Consider the following 22,034-nt stretch of genomic DNA (forward strand, 5'->3'; position numbering starts at 1 on the left):
ATCAGATACGACACCAGAACGCATATTATCGGGCTCAGATCCACCAGTGTTACTTCCGCCCTGATATTGACGATATCCTCCGTATCCCGTGTCACGGTTGTTACGAGCACTTTGTCGATCCGCGCGATACATTCTAAGGAGCTACACCGTTGGGAAACGGAATTAGGTTTCGGAGAGGCATAACAGACTTGGAAGCAGTGGTTTAACTTACAGCAGGGACAGCTTCCATAGCGAATTTCCCAGTCTCTCGAATCGATAGAAGCATGAGGCCGATTGTCACAAATGGAAAGAGAGCAATGGCGGCTTTGAGAAGGACGAACGTAAAATTGAATTAGTTCTACATCCAAAATCCGAATTTTGACATAACTAAAACCACCAAAACAGCAACGCCTCTTCCTATAAGACATACCAACCATACGACCGAAATATTTGACAAAAGGAACCAATTCTGCTTTGAAACCCCCTGGAGCAGGCTTTCGAGAGGTATCAGAAACATCAGATCCAACAATGTCGTGTTCTGCTTCAGGATGATCAGTTGCAGGGTTGGCACGAGCATTTGGTCGTTCGCCTTGATACATCCTAACATACTGTATAAACGTTGAGAGACGGAAAGAGTTGAATAGTCTGCGCTGATATTCTTGATTGCGGCACAGATTTACCTCGACCATAGCTTTAGCAAAACCACCGACAGAACCAACAAACGAAGCCATCATCAAGCCGACCATGAGAAATGGGAGGATGGCAATTACAGCTGTATAAAAAGGATCAAAAGATCAGATACTGATGGCCAAAATCCAAGCACAGCCAGCAATTGCCATACATTACCTGTCATTGCAGCAAAATATTTGAGGAAGGGAACCACTTCAGTCCTCAAAAAGCGACGTTGCAACTTGTGACTTGAGTGGTCGTCGACATAGGATCCAATTGAAGCAGGAGCATGGGCGAGATAATTAATAGCATGGAATTGAGTTACAGCAGCGGCTCCTGTGATTGCGAGAGACATGTTTGTTGGTAGTGTTTCGACCAAAGTGACAGGAGGGGTATTGTGACAAGTTTGGTATTGTTTCGTTTCGTCACAGGTAGGTTTGATTTTGTTTCCAACGGGTTTGTTTCGGATGTTTCAAACCTGGCACACATTCAATACAAACCCAAATTGTTTCGAATGTTTCAAACCTGGACTTGTTTCATCCATAGTGACGTGACAAGCGGATGAAATTTCCTCGTATTCATCGTCTCGATTGCGATTATTCTTGATATTTTTTGGAAAATGTCTGACAAGAACAACTGCAAGCTTGATGGTTTTGACTTGATGCTCCAAACGGTCGAATTGACAGAAGCTCTCAAAGGAGAAAGAAACCTTGGAAGAGACGCAGTCTGAAGAAAACAAAAACAGCTTGGTCTGTATGAGATATTGTGTTGGTAAAGCTCTCTATATATACACGTGGGTTTGAAGCTCATCGGCGTTGACTTTACAAGTCTCTATACGTTTGTTCTTCTAGCAGGGTCCTACAAAGAGGAAGAGAGAAATGGTTGAACGTCAGCAAAAACAGTCGGACGTTGCAGTTCAAGTCATAGACCATCTAGTCACCAGAAGACCATCCCATATCATAATCATTGGTATCAAATTTTCGAATTTTGAAATAAAGGTATCAACGGAAAACTGCAGGTCAGCCCTCAACACAAAAACCAGTCGCGATAGTATGGCAATTGCAACAGCCATGCGATACCACAATATCCAATACTCCTTCAACTTGAATGCAATGAATGAATTTACCACCATGCGAGCCAACAAGCGTGCCACACTGGAGGATCCTGGTGTTTACCAAACATCATGACCAAAACATCCAACATCCCAGACACCACAACATCAGCATCATCCAACATTATCCAGCGTACATACCTCCTCTTCAGACTCCAAGCCTTCTTGACACTTCCTTTAACATAACTCATATACTTTCTCCAATGAGTCTCGCCCAATTTTCTTCTCTTTCTGTCATGTTTCCTCTCGAATCTCTCTTGATAGCGCACAGTCTGTCTGACTTTTGATTCGTCGAGGATGGATTTCAGTTTGTAGTATGCCTGGGTGACTGAATTTGATTTTACAGCTACGGAGCGACCTCTTGATTCAGTAGTTGGCATGTGCACTCGATAGTGCCGTGCTATGTGATATTGGAGTGGAATGCAGGATGGGAGGATACGGCGTGCGGCTAGGAGGGAGGTGAGGATGGTGTGTTGGATGTGCTGCATCGTGTGCTGCTGCTGTCTATGATGTTGGTTGTGTTTTTGGAAAGGTCAAAGCTGTCACAACTTTGTGAATAACAAGAAGTGGGACATGCATTAGCACGATATACGCGATTTTACACGTAAATATGCACTCTCCCTATACGCTCCCTATGCATTTCAAATGGTTTTACCTGCCACCGTTCCAGGTCATGCGCCAACAGAAAACACACTAGTACAACATATACCCAAACAACCACATTGACATATCAACCTATACAAGGAGCTACAAGTACATCGATTACTCTTACTCACAGCAACCACTCAAGGTACATACAATTCCATTCCATCCACCGTCTTGTATTGTAACATCCCAACTCACCCAATCTGACAAACTCATTGCACTTAGCTCTGAATGGACCGTCTGCCAATCGAATGTCTAACTCCTATATTCAAGTACCTGCAAACTAGTACCGAGGTGCTTGACAGACCACCCATCACAACAACATCAAGACAGCATGTCGACTCTACCATCACAGCAACACGCACCGAGTCAGGCATAACCAGCACAACAATCCCACCACGCATCTCAACAACAACACTCCCTCCACCACACCCACATGTAACAACAACACCATACATAATAACCCTCTCACACATATGCCACACATGGCGAATCGCATCCCACGAACTATCCATATGGCGTAAATTCCCATTCGGAGGCGAACTACTCGATCCATTATGGCTGCACGATGTCGAACGTGCACGAAAAGTGAAATCGATTGAATGGAATGCAACCAGTACTAGTGTATGTGTTGATTGTGATGATGGGTCTGATGATGGGAGCAGTACGTGGGAGGAGAATGAGGGTAGTAGTATAAATGAAAACGTCACTGAAGATGACGATAGTGATGGTGATAGTGAAACAGACTCATCTTCAGATGCGTCATCACACTGGACTGGTAACGTATACCCAACAATTGTTAAATTCCAACATTACAAAGAGACTTACGCCTTTTACTCCATAGACTATGGCCACCACATCCACACGCACATCCCGTCTCACCCATACACCACATCCCGTTTAACCTCCCCAACACACATAGCATCTCCACCCGTAAGCCCAACAACCCTCCATTCCATCCTCTCTCTAATCCCCGACACTTCCAAAATCCACTCCCTCTCTCTCGACACAACCCACAGCGCACTGCCCGACCTCCCACACATCCACCACCTCACACTCACAAACCTAAACAGCACCAACACACCAACAGTACTAGCCTCAACGCACTATAAAAACCTCAAATCCCTCAATCTCGTCTTCACATCCTGCCACACGTGGCCCGTCTCAGCACCATCGCTCTCACACTGCATATCATCTATAATCACCCACAACCCGCACATCAAGAAACTAACCATAGCACAAGACACGGCATCGACATTCACGCCGGCACTCGACCTGTCCGTCCTCGCGTCGCCGCATATCGAGGAGCTGAGGATGTATACTCCAGCACCAGTAACAGGCACGCTATCGCAGTGGCCGTCACTCAAACAACTCTACCTATTTATAAACACATCCGAGACAGACTTGTACGAGTTGCTAGCCACAATCCCAAATATCGATGGTATAGTAGGTTTAGAAATCGGGCTCGTGTTTTCGACGCTGCATGTATCACCGGTGTTGTCGTCGTTTACACATATCCGCAAACTGGTCGTCACGGGGATACAGATACCATCGTTAGCACCGGTCGTGGCTTTGCTGGAGGAATTACACACGCTGGTAGTGTTTCCGTGTGAGTATAACGGGGTGGATGTGCTGCAGATGGTTAAAGGTGGTAAACAGTTGAGGAGGGTGCTGGTGTGTATTGCGAGTGCGAGGGCATGGGGTGTGCAAGTGTGTGAGTTGGTTTGTAATGAGGACGGGGGAGATCGGTGGGATTTGGAGGCGAAATGTGTGGAGGGGCTGGTGAATGGTGGGAGGACGAAGGAGGTGCACGTAGAGTTTTATGAGGATAGTGCCGTGCTGGATCATATTGTTGCTGATATAAAGTGTTGATATACGTGTTAAATTCTGTAGTTTGTAGTACTAGTAAGTAGTGGAAGATGTGAAGATAACTATCCAAATTTTGAAATACCCATAGAAACATAAAATACCCAAATAAAACATAAATTCATTTTTCTCAAACATATGCCAAATTTCCTTATTATGCGATAAATACGTCTTTACACCACTTTCGTCTCTATACAAATATATCTTACAAACAACTCCCACTCAAACCATATCACCATCAGGTGTAGACGGCACAGTCACATCTTCACCTCCTTCCTTGTCACCTAAATCAACAACCATATCACTAGCATTATCAGCAAACATGTCTATAAGTGGTGTAGGCGGTAACATGTCACTACTGTTTGATGCTTCTACAGATGTATCTGCTCCTGCCATTTCATTGGCATGTACATCCACCATCATATCTCCTACACCTCCATTCACTCCTGAGTCGTCTCCAACTGTCTTGTCAGGTACATCAATCATGTTTACATCCTTATCACGTTTAAGTTGGTCAGTATAATCCTGAATCAGTTTGACAGGCCGCTGCTTATTATCGTATTTATCGGTAATCCTCGTACTCCTTGTCAAATTCGATTCATCTTTACCATTTATACCACCACCATTAGCATCCTGCTTGTTACTATCTGCTTGTTTTTGACTCTCAACAAACGCACTCTCCAGTTTCACTCGTTTGGCATTATTTTTATTATCTCCACCTGCTGAATCATCTCCAGATGATCCATCAGAAGATCCTTCAACTAATTCACCTGGTCCTCGTTTAAGTGATGGACTTGTACTAGCAGTAGTGGTGATAGCGGTCAAACTTGTGTTGTATCCATTAGCACTAGCAACAATACCATTCGTATCATCACTGACAGCTGCTGCTTTACCCTTCCCATTACCAATACTATTAGCAGCTACGCCAACCAATGGAGAGTCCACCACACCCCCACGACCATTTACACCACCATTTGGATTCTGATGTGCAATCTCAGCCTCCAAAATAACGTCCATGTCACTCTCTCGCACATAAATCAACATGTACGCACTTTTATTGCTACCCTCACCTCCAAATCCAAATTCATAGACTTTTTTGGCCGGGATTCGTGTAACTAGTCCATCATCGAATTCAAACCAGTCGTCCAAGACGCTGGGTCGTAAGTATGCACGGTAGTGGCCTCCGTGCACACCTCCTGAATGGACTAGGACACCTTGTAGGATGTATATCTGTGGTGTTTTGGGACCACCTTCGGCAGCGGGGATGTTGAATTGGGATAAATCCATTCGGTCCGGGAAGGTGTGGCGTCGGTAGATTTTTCTCATGGAATCCTTTTCGACATCGTATTGGAATCGTTTTAGTTGTAAATGTAGGACTGGCGGGAGGGTTTTGAAGCGTATGAATTTCACTGCATCCTATGTTGTTCAAAGTGATTTGAATACTTTCTCTTCTGGACGTGAAAGCATCAAACGGCATAAAACGCTATCAAATGAGCCTCAGGATGTTTTACCTGCAAGCCAAAATCATCCGCACGATATTGATTATCTCCAATCAAATCCTCCCTGGCAGTAAAAGCCTGGAACGAGGCCTCCAGATCCCGGCATCCATCTACGTCCAGTTGGATATCTAACAACATCAATGAGAACATATGAGAAACAATGACATCCTGCGAAATTGTGGTTTTTTTGTTGTACATACCATTGAAGGTCTCAACTCGACTTGAAGCATATGTAATATTTTTACATTGCACTCGCATCTCCATCTCGCCTTCAAACATCTGATTTATTATGTTCTCTGCTCCTGCTTTCTGCTCATGCGAAGAAAGATTCACTGTATGTTAGATGATGCACCCAATGCCAAAAAAAGGTCCAGTAAAAGTGAAACATGCTAGATACCTTGATACCATCTTCCAGGAACTCAAAGAAACAACGAGTAAACTCTTGAGGATCCTGTTGTTTGAATGTGAAGGCAGAATCCCAGCCAAATGATTTAGTTAATGCCTTTGTGCCTATTATTAAAACATGTCATCAGCAATCTGACGTGGCAAAGAAATGGACCCAAATTTGCATCATGTCACACTTACTGACAGCATCGTCAGCCTTTTCAAGACTGTCAAAGACTCGAGACAACGCCTTGATGGCTTGCACATGACGATCTGGATCTGGTATGTCTTGTTTGGCAATGCTTCCAATAGCCTGCACAAAAACGTAAGTATCAGATAGTGCAAGGGCTTTTTGGTAGACATAATGAAAGCATCACTTGACTCACCCTCCTGAATGGAATCACAAAAAACAAAGATTGGAGGATACTGTTCATATAGCAGGTCGCGCCTTGGTTTGCTAGTCCGACATATGGTTTCCTATGAATGGCAAAAAGAGTGAGACAAAGAGCTGGAAACAAAGGGCCTATGATTTCGAAAATACCTCTTCAACGGAGTATACGTCCTTGGAGACTCTGATCGACTTTGAGTCTGTGGAGATACAGTTGGTGGAAAATTCAATGTCTTCCTGTTATTGAGACCAGCAGCAGAACCACCATTTTGATGATTGTGATGCATTGGACTATTGTTATTACTACCATTATTATTATTGTTGTTGTGATTGTCATTCTTGTTATTGATATACTTGTTGTTTGGTGGGTAATGTGTTTTGCTGTTGTTTGAGATTGTCGACGTTTTACCAGCATTACTGTTATTATTACTATTATTGCTAGTATCGTTTCGAATATTCGGTGGTCTAGCCTTTGTCACTTGTTGCTGAGGTGGTGCTGGAGGACCCATGACACTGTTCTCGTTCTGTTTGTAAAATGTACCTTGAGGAGTAGTGATTGTCTTTGTAACATTATTGTATGTTGAGATATTTGCTGATGATGGTTGCATTGCTTTTACGGACGGGGCTTTGGCGGCTGCTTTCAAATCATCGAATAGCGGGACATTGCTGCGACTCTGGTATACGCGAATAGCAAAGATGACGTCTACTACATCACTTTGGATAAAGTCTGCATCGTTTTGAGGGAGGGAGACACCTTCGTCCAGTCTGTATTTGCAAGCTGGGTTGTGCAAGAGACCCATTCGTCCTTGACTGAGGCATTGATTCTTGGCTAAAGTAGAAGGTCGTACCAGTTAAGATCGATTCCAGCAAAACGAAACATGAAGATGCTGCGTTCAAAATGTCCTTTTATGCACTAGCACCAGTGACTTACTCTTTGTGTTTCTCAAGAATCGATCATGGCAATTAGGATCTCGAAAACCAACAGCACTTGAAGCTCGATACTTGGAATCAGGAACTTTCTCCTGGTCCAATTTGAGCATTATGTTGACATTCTTGTCGTTTTCACCAGGAAAGTGGGCTCCGAACGACCTGCAGCAAAGAAGGAGTTGAATTGTGAGATGCAAGATCTTTCAATCCAAGATGCAATGATGAAGATGATGATTGTGGGGCTTCATACCACTTTAGGCCTCCCAGATCAAAGGACTTGCTGGATACTTTGGGTGCTTTGCCCGAAAGTCTGACTTCCTTAATTGGGAAGCTCCATCTATACCAGAAATGTGTTAGGAATATTGTAAGATATGATTTGTGCGAATAGAATGCTGATCAGTACCTGATGACCTTTGCACCGAGCAATTCATCGACATCAGCATTATGTTTATCTGGCAGTCGCGCAAGCTCTGATGGATCTTTTGGTTTAGTAGATTGGAATGGTATTAGCTCTTGATTAGATCAGCAACAGTATTGATGGGATCAATAAAGATGATGATGTTGAATATAGTCTACCTTCATCGAAACCCAGCACCCCCTCTAGGGCCATTGTTTGTAATGTCATGGCCTGATTTGATGATGCAGGTTAGCAATGAAGATCTAGATCCCAATAGAACGAGGAATAACCATGTAATCGAAGGATTGCAAATGCACTTACTTTGCTTTAAATGTCCAATTGTTTATGATCTTGTCTCTGCTTGAGTTCACAAACTTTGACAACTGCGACTGTGCTTGAATCTTGAGCCGTGAATACGGAGACAGACTCCACGACTATCTACGGAATAATGTCTCGTTCAGGATTGGCTGAAGCTGAACCGGTAAGTGTCTGGCCTTGTTGGTTGATAGTAGTTGGAGTGCTTTGTAGCGACTACTTTCAAGCCGACGTACAGAGTAATCTGAGACTCCAACGGTTGGATTTGATTTGAATTTATATTAAAACACGCAGTCTATGCATACCGTTACGACTGTCACCACACGTACTATACAATGACTCCGACATTTGCCTCAATCACAACAAAACATTTTGCTTAACCTGCTTTTGCCTATTAGGGCCTAGACGCTCAATTCGCTCAATTCTTTGCTCGCATGAGAGAGAATGTCGCTACAAATGCTGATCCTCAGAAGATTGAATCGCTCTACAGGTACAGTACAAAGCAAAGCACTTGCAACAATGGCGAAGCTCGTTTCTGAAACACGTGTATATACTAGGACATTTCGACAATCTATACGGGAGAAACTAGCCAATGACATTGATACCGTATCTACAGTCAAACAACCTGACGTTGATTCGGCTCTATTGGAGATATACACCCTAAGGGAAGCATACACGACGCTCAACCGGTTGGCAAAGGCTCATTCTGATGCTATGAAGACTGGTATGTACTACTGTTGAGATAAAGTAGAGAGTGAAGAAGCACTGTAGTTGGCGTGAAATCCTCTTTTTTGCTTTACTCACCAACACTCTTGCTCACCCACCACCTTCTAGTCAATGCTACAGAAGCAGAGCTTGCCAAGTTCTTTCAGGACAGAGCAACATTTTATCCACCCCAAACACGCCTCACAGAGAATCTCAGAATATTAGCAGACCATTACACACAATCGACAGTTGATAGACAGCCATTGATATCGTCTTTAGAATCCTTTTCAGAACATGCAGATACCTTCTTGAATAAGGGTATAGAAGATACTTGGGAGTCTGCCAAAAAGCAAGAGAATTCAAGACTGGAATATGAAGGATTTGTTGCCAAAGTGAGTTGTGACATTCGCTCTGTCAAGGCGTCGGATTGTTTCTTGACGCTGCATGAACTAATATTATCACATCCAACAATCTCAATAGTATCAAGGCTATCAAGCACGAGCTGCCAAATGGAATAGACCAACACCACGCCCATTCCCACACACAGAAGCAGAAGCCTCCCAAATCCAAGACTCGAAAGAACCCGTAAATCATTCCTTATATCAGTGCGTCCAATCAAAGCGGAAATACGTACAACTATCAAAAGACATTCTCGAAAAGAAGAAACTACTCGAATGGGCAACACAATCAGCACTATCGGACCAAGTCAACAAACTAATCGTAAACAGAAGTAAAGTGCTTACGAAAATCGGGACATATTACGGTAATGGCAGATTACAGCCTTCGACTGCTCCAGCTTTGAATGCCGGCGAATGGGTCGATGAATCGCCAATGCAATCAAACAGGTCGTCGCTTGCTGCTCAGAGTCCGTTGGGGTATACCTCTAGTTCTCATACGTATTCGCCGCCAAGTATATCGAATGAGAATTTCATAGTGAATACTAATAGGCGGGAGTCAGAAGACTCGGATAACGGGGAGTCGAATGTGGAGAACATACCTACTATATATCAGCAGAGGCAATATAGTAGTTGGAAGTGACGGATTTGAGGAGGAAGGATTGTAAAGGAGTTGGGGTTGAAGGTCAAGTAATGAGGTTGGTAGAGAAAATTGGTACATAAAAGCGAAAAGGATGGTATACGTCAATCTCAATTGGTGATAACGGGTAACTTATAAAAAAGGCCCAGTGTTTAGAAACATGTTTAGAAACATGTTTTTGGGTGTCCCTTTTTTGATAGGAAATAGACTGCACAATCTGATGGAATTGTTTGCTTGTTACTTCGTCCGTTCAATAGGAAGATCCAAGTATTTCGAGATTCGAGGCGTAAAGATGGTTATATGACTGTATGTCGACCATCGTCTGATGTCTCAAGGCGAAAAGTTTACTAACTGTGCAGCTTCGTCCCACTCGTTTAACACGAACAGCAATCAACCATCGTGTCAATGCTCTTATTGACAAAGTCAGGATGTTCTTATCACTGGCTTTAATGTAAGATACCGCGTAGATCACTCTGAACCTCGTGGAGAATCAAACAAGATATTCAAATAGCCAACCAGCATTCAGATGGTGGAATTGTGTCAATGATGCACGGGGTCAATATTGATTTCAGAGTATTTAATACGCTCTGTCGATCCTTTTGACGGTGGTTTGATATCAAAAGCATGCTGTATCGTGTCAACATCAAACACGAGGTTCTCGTGATTAAGCAAGACGTTGCATCAGGACTATGAGTTTCAACACCATATCTAACAATTTATTCTTCATTCTAGAATCGGATTTGAAATGCATCTTTCTGATACACATGTCTTGTAATCGATTTGGACAACCATTACGAACTTTTGCTTTTTTGGGACCAACACTCCACTTGTGATGCGGACAAGATTGCTATCTCTATGATTTTGGAGGGCAGTCTCAGGCACTAAAAGCAATTCAGCAACGAGGCTCCATATCTTGATATCTTGGACAGAATAAGGTGCTCAAGCTTTGACACGAATGATGAACCATCTTTAAATATCGACTAGTCAGTTAAATCGAACCAAACTTTATCTTCCTCAAATCCGTGTGGGACCTCTCTAACTGCGTCTTCAAGCAGCAAAAAGTGTACGGAAATAAAGAAAAAATTGGTTATGGTGCTTGAACTCCTGTTCTTTCCATGGATTATATTATAATCACTGAATACCAGATTAACCACCTTTCATTAATGATTCAACCTCAATAGTTCTCTCCTCGCTTCACAGTCAGAGGCATTCGCTCCGGCAACGAGAAAACTAAGAACTTTTACTCGTTAAATCGAAATCGGCTAGGGTCACTTAATGTAGTTCCAATTTGGCAGCAAAGAATAGAAATTTCGGTATCCCGTGAAACGTCGAAATAAATTGGTACCAAAAATTCATGGAGGACACAATTCAACTACCTTTTTATCACTAGGTTCTTCTGGTTCGGATGATTTGACGAAATTTTTATAGAAAGATTTGAGCCAGATCAACCTCCCATTTACTACTCCATGTTTGAAAATGGAAGCGTGTTTCCTCAACCAACAGCCTCCAATTCCCCACCACTCCCGCCAACTTTTCTCATACACTTCAAAGCTGCTGTATTTCGTCTACAAGAGCATCACACGAGTGGGCAAGCATCGATTCTTTGTGGAGCAGCTGTGCTTTCTTGACTTCAAGTATTCGAGACGAGAGAAAAGCTGTATATTCCTTTTTGCATTCCAAGTAGTCCTGATGGCAGACCTCTCACCATTCATCGGATTCCATTGGTGGGCTTAAGCCCGTAGTCAGAGTGATTTCAGCCTTGGAGTAGTATGCATCTCCTTCAACCCAATACCCAGAGCCGTGAGGTGCAGACCTCAAGAAGAACTGCCGGACCAGCGGGTTCCATTGAATCATTCAGATGCCGTCACGAAGCTACATGAGAATGGAGTCAGTTGTGGTTCTCATGACGGAATCGTTTTCGACACACGAGTTGGAGAAGGACCTACAATGATACGCGACATGAACACAGCTACGGACAAGTAGATTCCAATTCATGACGGCAGCACCAGCACATCGTGTTGTCTGACAGCCAGTTCCAACCACAAGATTGAAGGCTCTCTTTTTCGAGATTCCAAATCTTGCCAAGCCTTTGACACCATTCGCTTCCATTTGGTCCCAGATACTAGTATCTGCTTTGTCACGAGCCCCAGTGCAAGTCATCTGCAATGAAGCCAATGCAAACGGGTCTTTTTTCACTATGTAAGTCGAGACTGGAGCAATGTCAGTATTCGACAAAGTAAACCTTCAAGACTCAAAGCTCTCTTTTTGGAAACGAGATGTCAATTGATCAAATACTCCGTTTCTGTACTCACACTTGACAGACAACGCCTCCCAATCGGGTGAGACATGTCGTGTTCGATGAACTGGGAAGGGTGCTGCACCAACGGGAGGTGTTTGAGGAGCTGCCACAGGGGCTAAAGCTTCATCAACGACTAAAAAAATGGGATCTGATGTTAAAATGGGGCCTCCGGCTGAAAATTCTCGTAATTCACCACATTCGACCGTTTGGTGAAGAAGTCGTGCAGCCAACACCACAACTGAGGGTCAAAAGAAGGGCTGAAAATTAGTATGCGTACTTGTTCAATATTTCTCGTGTTAAGTATACTCTTGAAAGGGCTTCAAAATGTCTCTATTAAGGGCTTATAAGTGCGGTTTGCTTTGAAGGAACGAAAGAGTAAGAAAATTACACGACTGGGCTTTCTAGACCCAAAACTACAGGACTGGCGACTCATTGGACGCGGTAAAAGTGATTGAAGGTGTCAAATCGCGTAATTGGAGCTCTTTTGGTATTGAAACAACGTGAAAACACCTAAAATCCAATCACACAAGTATCGGGCAACGTTATCTAGTCTTGAAGATTCTATGTCAAGCAGAGTACTGTAATGGTGGTTCCAGTATGGGTTGTATGCTGTTTTGCAGTCTCTGAGAACTGGTTTCGACCGATCGCCTATAGTCGCTAGTTGGATCTTATTTCGAACGCCTGTGGTAGTGCTTTTGAAGCTTGCAACAAGTTTAGTGAACTGAAAGTCTTTAACTGGAAACATTTCATGCAAGGAATAGTTTCAAGTTTCGATTGTGCGCTGTCGCTTGGAGATTGTGAATAACTGTAGATCAACATAGAAGTTGAAGACAGTAGAATTACAAAAGACATCACAAACGTCTCAATTTACACTATGAAGCGATATTTTCGAATCAATGTCCTCGTTACAGAATGCCAAAACTGATGAGATATAGGTGGTGAACTTACACAATGGCAAAAAAATCGATCGAATGACTGTGGCATGCAACTCCCGAGTAGTTCGTACGTGTTGTGTTAGTAGAGCCAATAGGGAAGCAACTGGTATCAGACTTTCTTCCTTTGAACAGGTCCTTTTCCTTGAAGTCTTTGCTGTTGACCTTGCTCTTGATGCTCGTAACATTTCAGTCGAGTAGCGTGATCCCAATAGGAAAGCAGGGAGAATTAGACTAATTAGACCTCAGCCAATTGCAAGTCGCGTCTCAAAAGCAATATCACTCGTTGTTGAACTGGCTGGAAATCCATTGAGCTCGTACATTCATACACCACCAACAAAAACGGAATCAATGACATCTGAGAGATGGACAGTCTTGTGAGCAGCGAGGCACTCAAGATCCCTATACCGAAGAAGCGGAAGACAGACAATCAGCCTCCGCCGGCACCTCCTCCCGTAGCAAATGATCTCAATACATGGGCAACAGCAACAATATCAATAGCTGAAGTCGCCGACAATGGTATATGGGGAGCACCGCCTGTAGTGCAGCCAGCTGCTGAACAGGACAAGGCACCAGCTGTTCCTGCTCCCAATGGACTCGCAAATGGAAATGGCCATCATCATCACCATCTACAGCAGCAAGTTTCATCACAAAAGAAGACTCGCATGCAACAGCCACCTACTGTGTATCAGTTGCTCAATCGAAACAGTAAAGTACGCACTAGATCGGGGGCATCCTGCACTGTATCCTTCTCTTTCTCCCTCTTGATATGGCACGCAGCAAACCACACAAAAACAACACATACACTAACAATAACAACTTGTTCATATCTAGGGTGCTCCATGGATTAAATTCACTCCAGACCTATTTACTCATGATGAACAAGACGAATTCGAAATCCATGCTGACTACATACCGTCTGCAAAGAGCCAAAAAACTAGCACAACTACTGCTACGAGCAATAGTGCAGCCAATACAACCAGCAGCAATAGCAATCCCACTATAGCCGATAGTAGACGTGAGCCGCCTCCTCCACGCCGAGAACCTATAGCAGGCATACGACAGCAATACGCTAACGCAACAAGGAAACGGGACGGTGATATTCCTGCAGCTTCACCACGAGACACGAATCATCGTCCAAACTCGAATGCTACGAGAAGAGACAGTAGCGGCAGACGAGATAGCAGTGGTAATAATAATGATCGTGGTAGAGATAGGCTTCCACCAATAGTATCAGATGTAGCATCTATTCTACCTCCACTCCCATCTCAGCTCTTGGACGGAAACCTGTATGGGCGATCTCCCGCACCTTCCCCATCACCATTAGCAACTATAGATACATCATCAGCCACGCTTACAAGCCTTGCTGCATCTCCCTCAACCACCTCGGCACTAGCTATGAGCCCAACTGCATTAAAGTCTGAAACATCATCAACTTCTGGTGCTGCTGCAGCTGCTACCTCAATTAATCCTCGAGATCATGCTGGGTATGGTCGACCCCCATCAGCTCCATCTCCAGTCCACCACGATACAGCCATGTCGTCGTCTAGAGCATTAACAGATAATTATGATAGATCTGGTAGGAATAGTAGCAGTGGTAGCACTACCAGAGACCCAAGAAATTCACGATCGAATGGATCAGTATATGATAGGCTGAAAGCCATATCTCCATTACGATCTCCAATGAGTAGGTCTCGCTCTCCATTACGTGAACAAAGGTCTAGGTCGCCATTACGCTCTGAGAGAAGACCTCGCTCTCCACTAGCATCTCAACGAAGGTCTAGGTCTCCACTACCATCTGAACGAAGATCTCGATCTCCGAGAAGGTCAAGGTCTCCGTTACGATCTCCCAGAAGCGAAGAAACGAAGAGACACCACTCTGATATAACAATACATGAAAAAGATAGAGATATAGTTGTGCGTGAAGATCACAGCGATGTAGTGATTCATGAAATGCACAATGATTTAGTGGTACATGAAAAGCAGCAACCTATAAATAGCACCAGCAGGCCATCACAACCATCACATTTCGCGTCAATTCTACCGTCTCCATCACCAGTATCGAATCTACCACCTGTATTACCAGCAGCTGGAGAAGCAACAGTAAAACAGGAACAACCACAGCAGCTACTTCAACAACAAAGAGAATCACCGCTACCATATCAACAACGGGAATCGGCTGTGCCTTATCAACAAGGAGAATCATATCTTCCACCTTCAGCATCCACGTCTTTCTCACACAGTAATAATCACGCACCAAACCCAAACGATATTCCAAAACCATCAACCCTAAATCCGCTATTGGATACACGACCACCTGCCAGACGATCACCACTACAACCAACACTCTCTACCAGAGCCGTCTTGACTCCTTGGACATTTATGGAAGATGCCACCCTATTAGCTAAACTACGATCTAACGGCGTACCTGATTCGAATAACAGAGGCGGTATCCAATGGAGTGATATTGCAAAGAATCTGCCTGGTCGGTCACCTACGGCTTGTAAATTTAGGTTCTATGGGTGGTTGGGAGGTCGTATATGATTTGAGTAGGGGGCAAGAAGGGCGAGAGGTATAGCTGGAAGATAACGAATGCTTGAGTGGGCGAGAGTGAGAAAGTTAGGCTACTGCTCAATAGTTAATTTTAGAAATTCCTTGTATAGTATGTAACAAATGCTCGATATTTTTGCGCAATATTAATATAAGGCACCGCACTCGTTTGCATCATCATCAACCATATGTATGTCTTGGTCATGTAGTTCAAAATTTCGCGAGGGGAAACAACGTGCTTGATGTGAAGAAATGCATTCTGTGGTTTCAAAGACACAATTAACTAAAGAATATGCAAACAATTGAGTATTTCTAGGCTGTAAAAATTAAAGCAAAAAGTATTGGAATAAGGATAAAGCAACCTAAAGATCATGAAATGTCTTTGGATGAGTAAATCTCGCCCTGAAGCTTCCAAAGCAAAAAAATGCACCCCAGACTCACCACAAGAGCACAAAATTCCCTACGATCTAACAGCACGCCTTCGAGCACCTCCAGGTCCAGGACGAATGACAGGTGGCATTACGGGCTGACGGTTTTTAGGTGTATGTGGAGGTGTCAATTTCGGATCCTTCGGGTTTTCGTTTTGAACACCCTCACGAAGACGAGCTTGTTCTTCCGGAGTAAGCTTAGGAGTAGGATTTTCAGTGTCTCCTCTTGGATTTTGCAGGTTTTCCTGTTGTTGCCTTCGCTGGTATTGCTCGAATTCGTAGTAGCGTTGCCAGGCACGGTATTCACGACGTGCGCGCCAGTTTCGCCAGGTCTGAAATGACATAGAGAGAGAGAGAGATTGTGTAAGGCATTTTCAGGTAGGACTCAGTGCCAAAAAATGCGGTAGTCTTAAAACCTGAAACACGTACTTGAGTAAGAATAGACAAGACGACGATTGACCAACCAGCAAGACCAAGTACGATAAGCACGCCAGCTGCTATACCACCTGTTCCTGCAATAGCCACTAACGAAAATCAATACTTCATTTTAGCATCACTTATTCTAAAACACACTTGAAACAATACTGCACAACAACAAAACATACATCCAAACCCAACCCCAAAAAGCACAAATGCAGCCAGCGTCATCTTGGACCTAGATCCCAGAAGCGATACACGCTCACTGGGGATTTGAGCAACTCCGTTTTGTTTGTTGCTGTTGTCATAGCTGTTGTCGTAGAAGCCTTGTAATTCGGCAGGTGGTTTGTCCAGGTGGTTTACTGGCTGCATGTTTTGAGTGTATCCCATGCCTGGATTCATGCCAGGGATTGGGACGAATGCTGGACCTACTGCGGCCATGGTGAAGCGGTTGTTGAGGTTGGGTGGAGTTGGCTGAGGTCGAGGTTTGAGAAGTTTGGGTTTAGGTGTGTTGATGTTTCGAGGTGGGGTGCACACCTGACGTGTTTTGGTGTGCAGTTGGTATTTGGTTGGTTTCGTTTTAGAACGAGGTGTTTGCACAACTCTGGTCTTGAAACTAGGGCTGATTTCTTGTATGGGAACAACAAAAAGACCGTAAAGACGCAAGAGGTGTGAAGCCAGGAGAGACACTAGTCCAAGCGACAAATGTAATCTATAAGGGATCCAATTCCAGTTGACAGCTCGAAAGCATTTCTATTTAGATTTAAGGTACACAATGTCAGCATTCACTGCAAAGAAGAGCAATAGATGGTATGAAAATTCTTACATAAGGAGAACGTCTCGAAACGCTGCTACCAACAAGTTCATGAGTGTAATTCAAACAAGCCTTTATCATAACTTTTCTTTTCACAACTGTTGTGCTTCACTTTCAATTCAAGGCGTTGCGAATCAAATACAAAACCTCACCTCATGAGAATTCTAATAACGACACCTTCCATCAACCAGAGAAACGTTTTATTGCCCTGATGCTACCAAAGAAAATTGCCCCCCAAATGCATGGCCAAATGCCCGATTGTCGAAAACTTTACATGGTAGTTTATCAACTAGCAACGAAGTGATTCGAGATCCGCCGAGACACGGCGGTGATGCTGGTTGAAGACCATTAGCAAATACACGTAAGAATGCACTGCATGGGTCGTAGTTTCGGGATTTTCCATATTTTCAATTGCTTTCAAAGACGAGACATACTTACTGAAAGAATAAGCAATCTATTGAGTGCTTCTAGGTTTTGCAGATTGAAGACAAAGTATTGGAATAAGTATAAAATGACATAAAGTTCATGAAATGCCTTTGAATCAGTAACCTCTCCCCCCAGCTTGCAAAATGACACCAACAAAAAAGACAGTTCACAAACTTACCTCAAAGAAGAGAGAATTCTCTACGACCAAGTAGCACGCCTTTGAGGAACATGAGGTCCGGGACGAACAAACGTGGTGTTACAGGTTCACCAGGCGACCGTACAGCCGACACTCGATCCTTTAGATTTTTTTTGTTGGACATCCTCACCAAGACGAGCTTCTTCTTCAGCCGTGAGAGGCGTATGGGGATCAGAAAGTACGCCTCCTTTAGGATTTTGCTGTAGTTGTTCTTGTTGCCTTTGCTGGTACTGCTGGAATTCGTAGTAAGCCGTTTGGGTGCCAATGTACCGCCGTGGTGTATGAGAAAGTTTGTGTGTTTCAGGTTTCAGCAATATGTACCTTCCTCGTTCAGCTTCAAAAAACCCCTTGCACGCCTCAACTTTGTCTTCTTGACACCAAGTTGAAACTTGTAGAGACACACGAGAGAATCTATTTTCCTTGAGTTAAAACAAAAAGAAATGTGTAGTAACAAATGAGATGTAAAGCAAGAAAAGTCTGTAGTTCTAGCAGATGGTCTTAATACCCAATCTGACCAGGTACAGAACGAGCGCTGTTCTACAAACAGAAAAGATACATAAGACTTAGCTAAAGAAGCGAGCTAAAGAGTATATAACATCGAAAAGATGATTAACTTACAAAACCAGGTCTCGAGCCCATATTTCCACCGGCAGGTTGAATTGGAGTATGTGGTTCAAGGTGATTTTGGATAGAGTTGGGAGATGTGTGATCACTGGTAGTATCATAAGGTCTGTGTACGAGGCTCCCTTCAGGCTACAACAATTTGGAGAGTGTCAGCGACAAAACACCACCAAAGGAACAAGCGAATAGTGGATTGCACTTCTCACCGTATCATGCAATCGCGCTCTATTCATAGATTCTTCTTCAGCACGAGATATCTCCTATAATGTTGGAATGTGTGATTGTGCGAAGTTCAGCAAATGATCAAGGTACATTAAAACATTGATGCTCCATCTGTGTGATCAATTCACACCACATACATGAATGTTCTCTCTGACTATATTGTCTTCGAACGACACGTGTTGCTGCGATTGAGCCCATTCTTTCGCCTTGATGATGAAGAGATACCGAACAAGGGTCAGATCTGGCATACAATGCATCAGCAATGACAAGTATTCACCTTTTCAGCCCCTTCTTTTCTCAAAGCCTTCTCATACACTTCACTGCTAAAATCATGAGCACTGCCTCGGTTTACCGGTACACGAGTGTTTGTACGGGTGACCATGCGGTACACGCGACGGGCAACAAACAAGACTGCATTGAATGCTAGCTTGAAATGGAAGATGCCAACTCCAACTACGAGCAAAACCACACCGGTTCCAGCAAAGACTAGACCAAACATTGGGTTGACCAGGAATATGGTTGAGATTCCTACGAGTATGAATGGGATACTTGTTCCCATTATACCTTGGAAAAGAGAAATTAAGAATCACTGGGTGGTATAGAACTATCAATCACTCCTTGGTGGTGTTGTTGTAAACGCCTACCTTCGGCGACAGTGAAAGAGAAATAGCTTATCGGTTGTTGTTGTTGTTGCTAAAGGAAAGGCGTAAGTACGAACGTTTTCAAGATAAAGTCGAATAATGTCAAAGGACGCTGATCTGCATTCGCCATTCAGTTTCATCCCGTTTCATCCAAGTTCCAGAATAACACAAGCTATGCCAAAATCTTACCTGGCGATCCGTTTCCACAAGCTCATTAGTCACTATTCTTTCATTACCAACATTCTATGCGAAGAAAAAGTCAACCTCAAAGTTTGACATGAAACACGAAAATGTCTCAAGAGCCAACGTACTTGTTCAGGACCATGTTTTCGTCCAATTTGGGAAACACTATCCGCAGCTTCAATTTCTGATGGAACGTTCTATACAGTGATGCCATTTGAGTTGTTAGATCTTTGAAAAATGATGGAAACTCAAGCATGACTTGAAACGTCAAAAACCACTAGTGAAACACCATACAGGACGACGACGATTTAAGACTCTTGCGTCAGTTTTGGTGACTGCGCATGCGATCAGGTATGCTAGAAGTATTAAAACGGCTTGGGTCTTCATTTTGCTTGTTCTAGTTCGTTGGTGTTGTGTTATGAAAAGTTTGACAGTATGAGAGTTGTGTCAAGTTTCGTCTGAAACAAAACCGCAAGAGATATTTCGAAACTGTAGCAAGCCATATTTAGCCGAGTTGGCAATCACTCGCTTGTAGTTATTCCCCCCAAAATGGTCAAACACAACCCCAAAACACCCGAAACCTGAACTGCTTCAAAATCACGTATATTTCGGCCAACTACTCAAGAACCATCCCGTTGTATATAGCATCATACTTCAGCCTACGAAACCCATCCTTTCTGGCTCTCTCGACAAAGTCCTTAACCAAGGAATCCTCATACATAAACTTTACATATTCAGCAGCCCTCGGATACTTGTCCGCATCGATTTCAACACGATAGGTACGGAGCCGTGTTACAACTGGAAAGTAGAAAGCATCTGCTCCAGAGAATGTGCCATACAGCCATCCTTGATCGTTTGGATGTTTTGACGATGACGATCGTGCGGTTTCGAAGATGTGGTAGAGGCGGTTTAGTTCCGTGAGGGTCGGTTCGTCCCATTTCTGGACGGGGTAGCGGGCACGAATATTGCATGATAAATTGCTTCTGACGTTTCCAAAGCCTGTTGAAGGCAGAGGTGTGTGCGTGGTGTTGGTAGTGTGAGCTTTGTTCATGGTGAAGAGAAAAGACTACAGGCACGGACAGACCTCCATGAAACTCTGCACAAACAGCGCGTGCATTGGCCCGATCTTTGAAAGATGTTGGCCAGATCTTGCCAGGATACAGTTCATTTAGTGTTTCATAGATTGCCAACGAGTCCCACACCGGTACTTTAAGAATGGAAAGAAGATCAGTTACAGGTAAGCCAAGGGCAATTTCAAATCGTATTCTCTTCTTACAGTCACCATCCTTGAGATGAAAGATTGCAAATGGAAACAATCCTGATGGACTCTTTTCCTTTGCAGCTGCAATCTCAGCATCATTCATGACACCTCCCATTACATGGAATGTAGCTGGAATACCAAGTTTCCTCATCAAGAATTCAGCTCGGAAGCTCCATGAGCTATATATCTGGAACCCCCAAGTTAGAATTGTGTTGTGCCATTATTTAAAGACAGGTTTCAACGTGAAGACTTACGACATCCCATAGCCAGACTTCAATGCCTTTATCAGTCAATTCCATTTTAATTCCTTGTTCTTTTTGGTTGGGTGTGCGCCTGTTTGTCGTGATGATTTAAGAGGGGTTGACAAATTATGAGCGACTCATACGCAAATGCGACTCACAAGAAATGGAGGGCATTAAATCTAAAGCTGAACGCGTGGCAGCTGTGTCCTAAAAGGCCGAGACTAGGAGCCAACCTTACTTCCTAGTCGTGCATCTAATAAACGAAGGTATATATTTTCTTTATACTAATACGTTTCCACGTTACAAACTGAATGCAACTATGCAATATTATGCGATGGGGTAACCTTATATTCCATTCGTAGCTTGAAACTACGGGGTTTATAATATTTTATAATAATCTCTATCACGGCGGTATCCATTCCTTTCATACAGCATGATCGTCACCAGGCCGTCTCGCAGGACGTTTTGCAGGCCTCCTATCACGATCACTCCCAGCACCCCGATCAGGAGTTAAAGCACCGGGCGGCGTCAATGAGTGTTTCCTGACATACGTTTCTGCCATCATTTTGATTTGATCCGCATCCGACCCAAAGTTGTTGCAACAGTCTATGAATTCCCATACGGTGGACGAGTCTAGTCTCTTTACTAGATCCTTTGCGACGAGGCTTGTGAGTTCGGCCAGCTCGTATGCTGTAGCGAGGGTATATAGTTCGACGAGTATTTTGGGAGGCGTGCGGAGTGCTGGCGGTATAGTGACTGAGTACATTAATTCCTTTTTCTGGGCGAGTCTGACTGGAGAGGGAGTTTCAGATGGGTTTGGTGGTGAATATCGGTTTGTATAGATATAAGTCAATAGTGTTTCTACCGAGTCTCCAGATATAT

General features: G+C 43.6%; 4 protein-coding genes across 4 annotated transcripts; 1 reads left to right on the forward strand and 3 right to left on the reverse strand.

The window, feature by feature from the left end:
- Positions 1 to 1,469: 1,469 nt before the first annotated feature.
- Positions 1,470 to 2,247, reverse strand: SmJEL517_g03919 (uncharacterized protein; the record flags this gene model as incomplete). Its single annotated transcript, XM_031169847.1, has 2 exons — positions 1,470 to 1,506; positions 1,901 to 2,247. 2 exons carry the CDS (start codon positions 2,245 to 2,247, stop codon positions 1,470 to 1,472), a joined length of 384 nt encoding a protein of 127 aa, XP_031024172.1.
- A 2,245-nt stretch (positions 2,248 to 4,492) lies between these two features.
- SmJEL517_g03920 (uncharacterized protein) lies at positions 4,493 to 8,078 on the reverse strand (the record flags this gene model as incomplete). Its single annotated transcript, XM_031169848.1, has 11 exons — positions 4,493 to 5,686; positions 5,782 to 5,897; positions 5,970 to 6,078; positions 6,167 to 6,279; positions 6,355 to 6,466; positions 6,540 to 6,630; positions 6,695 to 7,370; positions 7,473 to 7,630; positions 7,719 to 7,805; positions 7,872 to 7,980; positions 8,045 to 8,078. 11 exons carry the CDS (start codon positions 8,076 to 8,078, stop codon positions 4,493 to 4,495), a joined length of 2,799 nt encoding a protein of 932 aa, XP_031024156.1.
- Positions 8,079 to 8,313: 235 nt separating this feature from the next.
- On the forward strand, positions 8,314 to 9,923 carry SmJEL517_g03921 (uncharacterized protein; the record flags this gene model as incomplete). Its single annotated transcript, XM_031169849.1, has 5 exons — positions 8,314 to 8,346; positions 8,579 to 8,670; positions 8,738 to 8,904; positions 9,015 to 9,277; positions 9,366 to 9,923. 5 exons carry the CDS (start codon positions 8,314 to 8,316, stop codon positions 9,921 to 9,923), a joined length of 1,113 nt encoding a protein of 370 aa, XP_031024155.1.
- Positions 9,924 to 18,480: 8,557 nt separating this feature from the next.
- SmJEL517_g03922 (uncharacterized protein) lies at positions 18,481 to 21,209 on the reverse strand (the record flags this gene model as incomplete). The annotated part of the gene is made up of 12 exons (XM_031169850.1): positions 18,481 to 18,519; positions 18,601 to 18,735; positions 18,810 to 18,863; positions 18,963 to 19,031; positions 19,103 to 19,389; positions 19,470 to 19,518; positions 19,656 to 19,709; positions 19,778 to 19,846; positions 20,278 to 20,648; positions 20,734 to 20,856; positions 20,926 to 21,097; positions 21,165 to 21,209. 12 exons carry the CDS (start codon positions 21,207 to 21,209, stop codon positions 18,481 to 18,483), a joined length of 1,467 nt encoding a protein of 488 aa, XP_031024158.1.
- Between the last annotated feature and the right edge of the window lie 825 nt (positions 21,210 to 22,034).

This window comes from Synchytrium microbalum (assembly GCF_006535985.1).
Source record: "Synchytrium microbalum strain JEL517 chromosome Unknown SmJEL517_scf0023, whole genome shotgun sequence".
In the NCBI taxonomy this organism is placed as follows: domain Eukaryota; kingdom Fungi; phylum Chytridiomycota; class Chytridiomycetes; order Synchytriales; family Synchytriaceae; genus Synchytrium; species Synchytrium microbalum.